The 13,068-nt window shown below is 36.4% G+C and overlaps 1 protein-coding gene across 3 annotated transcripts in view; it reads right to left on the bottom strand.

Moving 5' to 3' along the window:
* Window positions 1–12,159, bottom strand: part of Dph6 (diphthamine biosynthesis 6) — a 266,022-nt gene extending 253,863 nt beyond the window's left edge. The window contains exons 1-3 of one of the 3 annotated variants that reach the window (XM_023703235.1): window positions 11,907–12,159; window positions 8,638–8,732; window positions 3,008–3,201 (exon numbers count right to left, since the gene is read on the bottom strand). In XM_023703235.1, the coding sequence (XP_023559003.1) occupies window positions 3,008–3,201; window positions 8,638–8,732; window positions 11,907–11,929 (312 nt within the window). In that variant the 5' untranslated portion in view covers window positions 11,930–12,159. The remainder of the gene's footprint in view (window positions 1–3,007; window positions 3,202–8,637; window positions 8,733–11,906) is intronic. The other 2 variants (XM_023703234.1, XM_004643115.2) reach the window with 2 other exon arrangements.
* Window positions 12,160–13,068: the final 909 nt, after the last annotated feature.

Genomic DNA, 13,068 nt, shown 5'->3' with positions numbered 1-13,068 from the left:
ATATATATCCTATTTTGAATATACAGATACAAAATGGTCCTTTATTTGTATCTTCTTTTTTTGTTTAGTTTGTCAGAGATGGGTATTCCATTGTCATTTAATTATTATAGGTGTGTGAATTCAGCAAAATATTCCAATATACTCCAGTAGTCCATAAAAGTAGTGGATTTTCCATAAGACTGGCAATGTTAGAAGTTGCTGACTTGAATGTAACAACCAGTGTTTAATTCTTATCACCTTATTTTGAAATTATATATTGTTTCTAATGGATTTTTATTATTTTATTCTCTTTAAAATAAAAATTAAGGGATAGCCAGATATCTCAGCAGACTAAAGCACCTGCTTATGCAGAGCACAGAGACCAGCATTCAATCCCTGGCTTGCCATGCAGGCCCTGCCCACGAGGCGCACTGAGACAGCTATTGAGACTGGCATGTGCCTATAATCCCAGTGCTTGGGAGTCTGAAAACTGGAGAATCACTACAAGTACAATCTACATAGTGAGTCCCTGTAGACCATGTACCGAACACATTAAAAAATAAAATAAAACAAAAGTTAAAAACAGTAAAAATGAGGTATATATAGGTAAGTGGATGCATCTTGAGAACACAATGTTAAATGAAATAATTCATGCACACAAGATCAAATATTGCATGGTTTCTTTTTTTTTCTCCTTTTGAGACAGGGTCTAGCTATGGAGTTCAGTGCCAGCCTTGAGCTCACTTTGTAGCCCAGGTTGATCTCAGACTTGCAATGATCCTCCTGCCCTAGCCTCCCGAGTAGTACTGAGATTAAATATGTGCCTGGCTCTGCATGGTTTCTTTTGAGAAACTCAAATAGAGATACAGATAGATAGAAAGATAGAAAGATAGAAAGATAGAAAGATAGATAGGACATAGAAGTTCAAGTAAATCCCCAAATTACCTATTGTATGGTTTCAAATACATTTTAATATATATGTTAACTTGTTTCATTTACACTATTAGTTTCTTTTAGTTCATTGAAAAGGAAGTTTTGTGCTATTATTGGTTTGCCTCTTCATCGTAAGACAGAATCATTTTGTCTATGTCTTGTACTCTGAGTAACTACTTTGAAGATAATGATAACACTGTACTAACCATTATTTTGTAATGAAATTTTATTTTAGCTTTTCATAAAATAAAAATATAAAAAAAGAATCTTTGTATCAATGTTCCATTAATGGATTTAGCTATTAAAGCTTAGTTACACAATTTCTTCCATAAAGCAGTACATTTCTGATATTTATGTCCTTAAAATATCCTACAGTAAAATTAGAATTTCTACACAGAAAAAGGAGTTATTTAGTCCCAGACAAGTTAACATCTCTTTCAACTATAGTTATTATTATGTACAAAATTTGAAGTTTTTAAGAGTTAACATTAACATTAGTTTATATCATAACTGATGGTTACTATAAAGATACATTTCTCCAAACTTAAAAAAAGAAAAAAAAAGAAATTTATTTACTATTAATATGTCATTTCTAATTAAAACTAATTAGTAAGTTCATTAGCCTTCCTTTTTGTGGAGGACTGTTATCACATAGCTTCTCTAAAGTTTGTGATTTTCAAGCAACCCAAGAACATCTAGTATGAGTCCCACCATTTTTAAGTATTAGTTTATATTAAAAACTTAATGCTAAGTTTCTCCTTGAAAGTAGAAGATTTGTACCTTAAAGTGGAGAATTAGAGAGTGGAAGATTTGCACTCAGAAATCTTTTGTGTTTTAAAGTAAATATTCTTGAGACTGTATGTGTACTAAGCTGGAGACACAGCCAAGAAAGGCAGATTTGTATCTTTTATAGATAATAAAAACAGCTATAATTAGCATGTCCCTTCCCTGTGATTTCTTTTAAAAAGAATCTACTTTTTATGCTATCTAGAGCTAAACAAAGTGTTTTTCCTATTAGTCTTTTTTAAGGAAAAATTAAAGTTTCCTGATACATAAAGTAAGAAATATTTTATCAAGCAAACTTGAATTAAGAGTTTCATGCTTTTAATCAAAATCCTGAATTGATAGTAAGCTTTGATCAATATCAAATGTAAAGCATAATAGAGATTTGAGACCAAGAAATTTTCATGCTATAGTTTCAAGACAACACTTCTGAAAAGGCTAACTTTTCTTAAAAGCAAGAAAATTGAGCTGAGCATGGTGGAACACATTTACAATCCCAACACTTGGGAGCCTGAGGCAGGAGGACTACCGCAAGTTTGAGGCCAATCTAGGCTACACATTAAATTCAAGACCAGCCTGAACTACATGACAAAACCCTGTCTCAAAAAACAAAACAAAACAAAAAGAAAAAAGCAAGCAAATGAAATACTCTGTCCCTTAATACACAGAACAAGTATTGTTCTTTCTTTTTCCTTGTGAATATATGTTAAGAAATACTGGCTTAAATTGCCTCTCTTCAATATGCCCAATAAAATTCAAACTCAAGAAAAATACCAAACCACTCAAATCATTGGCTGTGGGTGAAAATGATAATTGCTTAACAATTAATATTTACTGAGTGTAGCACTTATTAGGTAAATAATCCCCATATTTTGACACTGTTTCAGTCTTTCTCCTAATAGTCTCCAACATTAAGCATGTTGTTGTTCACTGTGTGTCATTTTTTAATCCCTAGAAAGTATCCTATATCAAATACACACTTATCTGATTTGGTCAGTGCCCTACCCTGTGTTTAGCACTATGTGCCAAGCACATAGTAAGCCATTCAAAAATATTTGTTAAAAAAAGACTGAACAACATTACTATATGACAACTTTGAATGACAAATTATATTGTACTACAGTCTTAATTTTGAAATATCCTCTAATGTAAAGGCATACATTTTTTCCTACTCCACAAAAGATAAAATACCTCTTCAAAGACCAGTTTGATTATTAATAGATGTATATTCTTTATTATTAAATAATTCAATAAATAAAATTTACTAACTATATGCTAAATTATAAAAAAAGTAATTGGTCACTCTGTATACCTTCACAAGTTTCAAAAGCTCATAGAGATCTTCAACCTCATCACCTTCACATCTAGTGTACTCCCGTCCTGTATCCAAGCTTCTTCCCCTGATGGTTCTCCTGTACAGCGGAAGAGCCATTGCCTCTGCATAGAAGTCAATGGCTTGATGACCCACTGTCTGATACATGTAGCTATCCAGCTCATCAGACCTCTCTGCAACATTAAAAGTAGAAATAATCAACAAAAAGTAAAACAGAAAGAAAATGTCTCTGAGCACTTATATAGTAGGACAATAACAAATATTTTTCCATAGCCGCATTTAATTTAGTACCTAGGAGTGCTACTCTACTGATAAGTGCAAATAAAAAATATGTACAACATTCAAAAATAGTAATAGTATATATCCAATAAATTTTTATTAGTTTAGTCCATCAATTTTATTGCATAAATCTAAAAACTTTTATTAAATGTCTACTAGTTATTAAGTTAAAAATATTTGCAAGAAAAATTCAGATGTTCTTAGTATATCTTATATTCAGTACTTGAATAAAACAAGTATACATTCACTATTGTTAGTGCACTTACCAATGTGTATAGAAACATGTAACAGGATAATCAACAATACAATTACTGGTTGTCACAGACTGTATAAATACTAATACGGGTAAGACATTTAAAACATTAGTAATTTCCTATCTTATAAAGACATAAATGAACTCAGAAATATACTGGTCAGACATTTTGAACTGGTAATTTTGCTTACTAAAAAAAGATTAATGAACATACAGTTTACAAAGATCATATGTAGTGGAGTAAAATTATTATGTATCCAGATAATGAAACACTATGCAGTCATTAATGTAATTTTAGCCTTTTCTAACTTGCACTGTGTAGACTACAAATCACCTGTGGTATTAATAGGTATAGAATGAAAAAAGGATTCCATGTCAAATTACAAAACTGGGAATAAATAATGCTAAATACATGTTTTAAACAGTTCTCCCCAAGCTACTATGTTTTCAAATCCTTCAACAAGGGGAGACAGTGTACAATATCTATAAACTTAGAGAATACTTAGATTCATTCAAGTCATTTGTTGGACATATTTGTATCTGAATGTTATATATGTATATATAACAAATAGGTTCACACTTTCCACCAATCATGGAAGTAATCCCAACAAAAGACAATGATAATGATAGTGTGAATACTTTCACCACCATCTGCCATGTCATATGATTTACCACATTACTAATCCACACATCAGAATGGATTCCTGTAGCATGGAACTCCCATTATTATAATAAACCTATCTACACCTGCACCTAGTAGAAAACAGATATAGCCAAAGTTATTTAAAACCTTTTAGCCTTTCTTCATCTCCATGTTAGACTGGATCTATACATGTCTTGATACTAAAAGTCATGAATACCAGGGACTCAATTTCTACAAAGAAATTTGAGGGTCAGGGATACAGTTCAGTGGCACAATGCCTATCTGGAAAGTGCAAGGTCATGAGTTCAATTCCTGACACCAAAAACAAAAATAAATAAATAAATAAAAATAAAAATAAAAAAGAAATTGGAGTTTAGCAAGAACCATCCTGAAGTTAGTATAATGAAATCATTGTACTGGCTTCAAAAACAGAGTCAAAAATTTTTCTTTAAGGCTCCATTTAGTCTTATCAATAATGTAACTTTTATTAATGGAAGCTACCTTGAAACAACTATTGTGAGATCAAATAACACCAAAAGGCTCCAACTCTGCCTGAAGCACCTCAGTTAACCTGCCATAAATGTCTCCATTACAAATTAAAAGAGAAAGTTTCATGAATTTTATGACAAATGCACATTATTCCCATTGATGGTAATAAATTCTTTTCCAGACTATTAAAAACTCAATATAGATGGAGAGTTAGCTCAGTGGTATAAGCACCTGCTTGGCAAGCCCAAGGACCTGGGTTTGATCCTTGGCATCATATGTCATGTCGGCCCCACGCTGAGCCAGCCACCAACCAGGCATGGTGGTGCACACCTGAGGCTGAGACAGGAGGATCACTACAAGTCTGAACTGCATAGCAAGACCTTATATCAACTTAATTAAAAAAAATAAATAAAAACAATATGATGACCAACTTTGCTCCATGAAGTCATCTCTCATCTTATTCCTCATTGAGATTCCTTTCACAACGTTTGAAGGATAAAGAAGTCAACCAATAGGGGCCGGGGAGATGGCTCAGTGGAATAAGAGCTTCCCTGGCAAGCGCAAGGGCCTGAGTTCAATCCCCGGTTCCGCCAAAAAAAAAAAAAAAAAAAAAAAGAAGTCAACCAATAAACCATTCAATAATCCCAATTCCTTGCTGACTTTAAATAGTATTATATAAATCCTCTCCATCTACCAACCTACAACAGTCTATTGTCTTCTACAATTACTACAGTTTCAGTTAATTCCATTTCCTATCACTAACAATATTTTAAATAAATGTCTCCAATCCACTAACACATAAAGATAAACATTACGTTTAAATGTCCCTGACAAGAGTCTTGAGTTCATAGGTAAGATTTTGGGGAGATGACTGGATCATGGTGTGATGCTGGATTACACTGTGTGATACCTGGCCTAAGAGTGTGAGAAAACTAGATTTAGCACAAACTTGAGTGTGTACAATGGAAGACCCAACCTGCCTGTCGGTAGCACCACCCAAAAGGTCTAGAGCCTAGATGGAATTATAAGAGGCTTGCCTCCTCCTGCCTCCTCTGCCATACTGTGGACTACTTTTCTTGCCATGCCCCTCTGCCATGCTGCCTTGGCTTAGAGTTGGCGTACTATGGCTTGAAAACTTTACAAACAGTGAACCAAAAATAAAGCCTTTCGTCCTTTAACTTGTGGTGTCAGGTGTTTTGTCTCAGCAGCAAGAAAAATAACCAGGACACTTCACTTGTCACTACTCTGCCAGTAAACAATGAGCACATGAAAATTACACATTAATGATTCCATACAAGTTAAATACATTAACTCACATAGAAAAGCTGAGGACAAGACACAAACTTCATGGAGAAAAATTATAATTGTATAATATATGTTTTATATATTATATAAACACCTGCTTTAGCCAATCTAAAAATGAGCATTTGCAATGAATATACACTTTTCAGATGAAGAAATACAAATGGCAAGTAAATGTATGAAAAAATGTTCAATATCATTGGTCATTCGAGAAATGCAAATTAAAAAAATACTGAGATACCGTCTCATCTGAGAAAGAATAGCTAACATCAGGAAGTCAGCCAATAACGAATGCTGGAGGGACTGTGGGGAAAAAGGAAACCTCGACTGTTGTTGGGATTGCAGATTAGTGCAACCACTATGGAAATGAATGTGGAGATTCCTTAAAAGCTAGAATTGGAGATCCCATTCAAGACAGCTATGCCTCTCTTGGTTATTTCTACAGAACTGAAAACATCATACCACAGTGATATATGTGTACCCATATTTATAGTAGCACAATTTGTCATAGCTAAATCCTGGAAACAACACAGATGCCCATCAGTTGAAGAATGGATAAAGAAGATGTGGTATTTTTACACAATGGAGTGTTACTCAGCTATAAAACAAATAAATTTCAGACTTTTATTGGTAAATGGATGCAACTACAGACTATACTCTCAAGAGAAATAAATCAGACACGCATGTACAAACATCATATTGTTTCCCTAGTGTGAGAACCTGAAAGAGAAAATGGAATCTGAAAAGGACAATATGCCTAAGGGGATGAACTTACTCAAAAGGAAAGAGTTACTGAGTTGAGGAAAAGGACAAGAGAGGAAGTGTAGGGGGGATACCTATGTATGTAAACAAGACGGGTTGGACAACTATACTGTGGATTTTTGCTGATCTATGGAAAGGAGCAGATAATGCTTAATTTGTTTAGTCTCCTATTTTCAATTGTTTCTCCTTTTCCTATTCTTAATTTCTTACATATTTCTTTTTTTTTTCTTCCAATTTTACAAGCATATATCTGGTAATATGAATAACTGGTTGGAAGACAACACTGCATTACAACAAATACTGTGAAATTCATTACTTTAAGTGAAATTCTGTATCACTTGTAATTTTTTTTTATTATTATCTTGTATTCTCTTTATAAAATAAAAAAATAAAAAGCACCTGCTTTTAAACACTAAGAACTTTCAAATTAGCTTTAAAAGACCCTCTTGCCTAACTGGTCACAAGGGGAAAAAGGCAGTTTTCCTTTGGTAAAGCTTTTTCTTTGTCTTATAATATGTACACAGATCACAGAACATTTGCCATTCATGCTGGAAGAGTTATTTTTTTAACTTAAAGCCACTTAAAAAAAAATTATGTATATATATATATATATATACATACTTCTTAAAAAATAGCTATTATTCATCATCAGAATCCCAGCACAGAGCCGGCCAAATAGTTCAGTGGATTAAAGCACCTGCAAGCAGGTGCAGGGTCCAGGGGTTCGATCCCCAGGCCTGCCGTGTTGGCTCTGCCCTCAGGGCATGCTGAGATGGCAATTGAGATTGGGTGTGATGGCACAGGCCTGAGTCTGAACTAGTAGTGAGACCCTAAACACCCTGTAGTAGACCCTAACCAAAAACTAATTCAAGTGAGTTCATTAGTTTTGGTCTACCAATAAACTGAATGCGTATGAGTGATATAGGGATGTCCCCAGTGCTGAGGACACTCAGAGGAAGAAAGGTGATAGACTCCCTTATAATAAATCTATCAAGGTATAAAGAACAAAGATTAAAAATACAGAAAACAACTACAAAATAATATAAAAGCAAAATACAAAAGACTGGCAGGCAGGCAGGTGGGCAAACACAGAAGGAAAATAGTTTTTTATTCTGATTCAACTACATTTACAGGATAGCTACTTCATGCTAGGAAATATGATTAATGTTTTCACACACTATCTTCTTAATTCATCCTAAAATAAAAGTAATACAAAAGCACAGAGCCTAAAAACATCTTAATACAAAGTCATGTAAAAAAGGAACAATATACAAAGTTAGATCAGTGTTAATCTTTTTGCCCTCTGATTTCTGTTAATATTTATATAACTAAAGAATATAAAAAATTGTGAATATATTGTTTTGAAAACTGAAAATTTCAAAATAAACTGAAAAATTACTCAAACTGTATGTATTTCTTAATCATACATAAACAAGTAGAAATATATATTTTACGTTTCTCTCAAGTCTCACAGCTTTGGCTTACATCTAAAATAAAACTATGTATTTTTAAAAAATGTTCATATTATGAATGTATAATACATGTCTTATCTCCCAAGTTCCTCAAGGTAGGAGATTTCTCCTATTTCTCTGTATACTGCCTCCAACACTTGGAGATGAGGCATGCTAGAACAGCAATGAACTCTGAAATAAGATGGTTCAATTCTCACTTTGAAACTCTTCTCTGGACAAACACAGAACTCTGAGCTTCACTACCCCTGTCTAGTAAGAGACTGACAATACCTCTTCCTACTGGCTGTTCCTATGTCTAACCTAACATCTAACAGGGCTAACTATGTGTTGGGGGGGGTTTGCCCTTCTGTGTACATACAACAAAATGCACATTCATTTTGAGAATTTCCTAGGAAAAGCATATACTTACCTTGGTTTTCATCTGGTCTCAGATTTGCTAAAGCAACGATCTGATGCCCCGCAGCAATGCACTGCATCATATTATAACAGCTGTCCTTGCCACCACTAAAAATAAAATAATGCAGAGCAAGTGAGAGAGGAGACAGAGAGAGATACAGAACCAGATACTAACCATTATTCAAAAATTACTAAAAATTAAAATAGAACCCATTATTTAATCATAGTTATCTTTTCAGAATGAGACTTCAATCAGAATGTAATAACAATTAACTTCTAATTCTTATGCAAACTAAGCATATGAAACTGAAATATCTAGAGTTGTTATTTACAAGTGCTTATGAAATTACATGTCACAAAAACAAAGAATATGCTAAAGTATAATAACCCTCTAGTTTGTGATAGTGGCCTTACTTAATACAATATTTCACAAATTAAATTTTTTTTTAAAATCTCAGCAAGTTACTACATATACACCTTGGATGAAATTAAGTTTTTTTTGTTTGTTTGTTTGTTTTAAAAAAAACTTGTTCTTAGTACAATTTGAATCATGACAAAGCTTGACACACTCGTCTTCAGATTTTGTAGATATGAGAACTAAATGGTGAATTACACTGGTAATATTAACCATCAATATTATCAGTGTATCAGCCACCACTGTATCTACAATGCTCATTTCAGAACTTTCCTGAGAGGAAGAGTGCAAGGAGCAAAAAGCAAGCACTTCTCCTCTTCAGATTTAGATTTCCCTAAATAAGTTTTCCACAACTACTGTTATTGAACCCACTACTTTCTCAAAAAAAATGCAAAAATAAAACTATGAAATATGAAAGACTGAGGAGTATACCTCCAAATCAGCATTTAGCCTTACAATTTACTATAAAATGAAATATGGTTTCAAAGTACTACTTCCAATGTGTTCTACATTGGGAGGACTAGTGTCTAACAAAATGTTGAGTATTTTAAGAACAAAAATGGTTAAGAACAAAGGTAAACAACATTGAGAGGCATTGACTACTTATTATCTGTAGCATTTGGTAAGTACACAAGCATAGTCAATCCTTATTCCACCTTCCATTTCTATGGGTTCAACATAGAATTAGCCAAATACAAAGAGAAAATACTTGAAACAGAAACTGCACTGGTGATAAGATACACACAGGTTCACTAAAATACACTATTACAGCTATTTACATAGCATGTACTTTGTATTAAGTATTACAAATAATCAAGAGATGACAAAATATATTGGAGGTTATCAGAGGTTCTATATACCATTTTGTATGAAAGACTTTGCATCTGCAGATTTTAGTATGCAGAGATGTCCTGTAACCAATTTTGTACAATAACTAGGCATAAATGTACAGTAAATATTGATGAGAAATATTACAGATCAGTTTTTCAGTTTCCAACTCTGAAGTAATAAGCCAAATTACTCAGCACTCGGTTTATACATGTCATTACAGAGAATGGCTCACTTTGATAATGTTCACAGCATCATTCAACTATAAAATATTTGTTTATAAATCAATAAAACTGTTCTCTGACCTAAAGGTATTAAAAAATCTGTTTCACTTATTCCTAAAACACACATATACTTTTTATCTCTCATTATCATACACAAACACAGAGATTCACTGTTCAGATTCAAATGTACATATATAAATATAAAAATAGATACATAATATACATTAAAAGTACAATCTGTGATATGACATAGGCATGTCATGAGCATATATTGGTGTATCGATACTATTAACTCCTGACATACCTAAAACTCTTATGTATACCAATAATATTTATCTCAAAGTCTCGCTAAGCAGCTCGGACTCATAGTAATCCTCCTGTCTCAGACTCCACAGCGCTGAGATTATACATCTGCACCACCATACCCAGTTTCAGGGCTGGCAGGTCCTTGTGCTTGCCAGGCAGGTGCTTAGACCACTGAGCTATCTCCCCAGCCCAGCAACTTTTCAACCATTACATTTTTCAGTAACTTGATTATAAAAGTAACATAAGCTCAGTTTAGAATATCTGGTGTAACAGATTATATGGATCCTTTCTCTTTCCCTCAAAATTTCCATCTTTATTATGTATGTACAGTGTTAATCTTTAAGACGTTTGGCAAACTGAATGTTGATGTGAATTACTCATTTCCTGGCCTATTTATGTCTTATTTCTGAAAACTAAGTGAAAAATCACAATGGTTCAAACTCAATCACTGCCTTCACAGAAGAAATTTACTAAATAAAAATACTTACTTTGACTATTTTATATTCCTGTAAAAGAAACTGGAATGTAGTATTGTTAATAGCTGCAGCAACTGGAAATGTATCCAGCCTATAATAGGTCAATATTGTCAACCATTATGGGTTACTTAGGGAAGTGAATGAAGTAATTATAAAATCTTCAATGTACTTCAAAAGTATACCCATCACTGCAATGTACCTTAGACACTCGTCACTCACTTTTCTGGAAATGAAATACTTAAATAATCCAATCTTCCTTTGCAATATTGTGTGCTCTATTACCTCAATTTAGAGGCTGGGTGTTGAAACTTCTAAATTATCTTTGGGATTTGTCAGTTCTATAACTTATTTGCACAGCAAATATAATGACTACATAATTCAACGCCTTTCAAATATGAAGGATGTTACGCCAGAGTCATAAAAGCCTTCATGGCCGCGCATCGTGAACAGCTGAACTAGCTCTAGCCTAAAACAGTACAACTGTGAAAAACCACGAGGGAAGAGAAACATGGAGGGAGGCAGTGAGCAACAGGTGTGTATCCTGTAAAACCACCTGTGCGATGGAAGATGTGGGAGGAGAGACCTTAAAATAAAGGTGGCGGGCACCACGCACCCAACTGCACAGCAGAAGGACACCCGGGAAAAGGCGGTAGCTGTTAAAGCCGCATCAGAGGCGGGTCTCCAACTTCAAGGCCCTCTGGAACTTGCACAAACCCGATGCAAGCAACCCCAGAGTAATTAAACCAGCGCCCCTGGCGGCGCGGCCAGGCGCCAGGGCTTTTCAAGGTTCCCCAGAGCCGCGAAGCGGGGCCCGACCGCGGGCCGGCGGGGAGGAGGGCGCACGAGCGCCGAGGGCAGCCAGCCGGGAGCCGGCCGGACGCCCCGCCTCTTCCCGGGGCCGGAAGAGTGCGAGCCGCACCAGACTGCGCGCAGAGCCTGTCTCTCCGGGCGCCAGCGGCGGCAGGAAGGGGCTAGAGGCCGACCCGGAGGAGGAGGAGGAGGAGGAGGCGGCGGCGGCCCAGCTCCACGTTACCTGATCAAGGCCGCGACCCTCATGCTGCGTGCACTGCGCGTGCGTGCGTGCGGCGGCGGCGTCTGGGGACCGAGGTGGCCGGCGCGCTTCCCTGACGCGCCGCGGGGCCTCGCGCGGGTGTTCGCCGCGCCGCCTGTTCGCGGCCCGGCGCTGGGGCCCGCCCAGCTGCCTGCGGAAGGCGGGGGCGCTGAGGAGACGCTGCCTCGGCGCGTCGGTCCTGGGCCCGCGGGCCTCCCGGGCCGGCGAGCACGCTGTTTAGGCGCGGACTAACCACCTAAGTGAGGGCACTGAAGCTGCGGGCAGGGCAAGGCCCGCGCCGCGTCGCGTCGCCTCAGGCCCGGCGGCCGAAGAGCTCTGCCTTTGGGGCGTTGGCAGTCGCACGTGCTGAGAGTGGGGAAGTGCTGGGTGAGGGTCGCGTTGGCGCCCCTACGCCAGCCGTAGAAACTAATGGACGCCAGCAGTTAGACATCCGTGTCTTTTAAAACTTTAGGATCAAGATGTGCAAATTGAGCCTCTTAGGTGGGCTGGGTTAGTTTTTAAATAGGTAGTAAGCCCTGTGACTTAGGCCTTGTGTTTTTCTGCCCAGTTGAGAAGGTGGGAACCTTATTAAGGCTCATAACCAAATAGCAGTTGCCCTGCGAGGAGAAAAATGTAACTTCGAAGTAAATTCACCCAATATTTATTAAATGCTTTCCTAGTACTACCAGGGAAAGATCCATGAATAAAGACCACTCCTTCCATGGAGTTTATGTGAGGGTAGAAACAGCTGGCAATACAGTATACAATTCAGAAGTATATGATTATATTAAAAAAAGCTCTACATAAAAAGAAAAACAGTATTGAGAAGATAAAGGACAAACTGAAGAATTAAAGTAGCCTCATTGCTGAGTTGAGCTGACTGAGGAGGGAAGAGTCAGTGATAATATAGTTCTATACGTATGTGCGTCAGGCATGAAAAAGAAAAACCATTGAAAGCTGTAAGTGCCTTGTGTGTTTGAAGAGCAAAGCAAATCAGTGGAATTGTAACAGAGTGAGCAAGACAACAGTAGTGAGAGCAGAAGTTAGCATGATGGGGGTCTTGAAGGTCATTGCAGGCTGGGAATAAAGGTGTAAATTAAAGACTTCATTGTGCAGTGTTGAGAGTACATGAACTGTTAGAAAG

This window comes from Octodon degus, unplaced genomic scaffold (genome assembly GCF_000260255.1).
Source record: "Octodon degus isolate 3935 unplaced genomic scaffold, OctDeg1.0 scaffold00166, whole genome shotgun sequence".
In the NCBI taxonomy this organism is placed as follows: domain Eukaryota; kingdom Metazoa; phylum Chordata; class Mammalia; order Rodentia; family Octodontidae; genus Octodon; species Octodon degus.
This window is presented reverse-complemented; position numbering and strand designations above follow the sequence as displayed.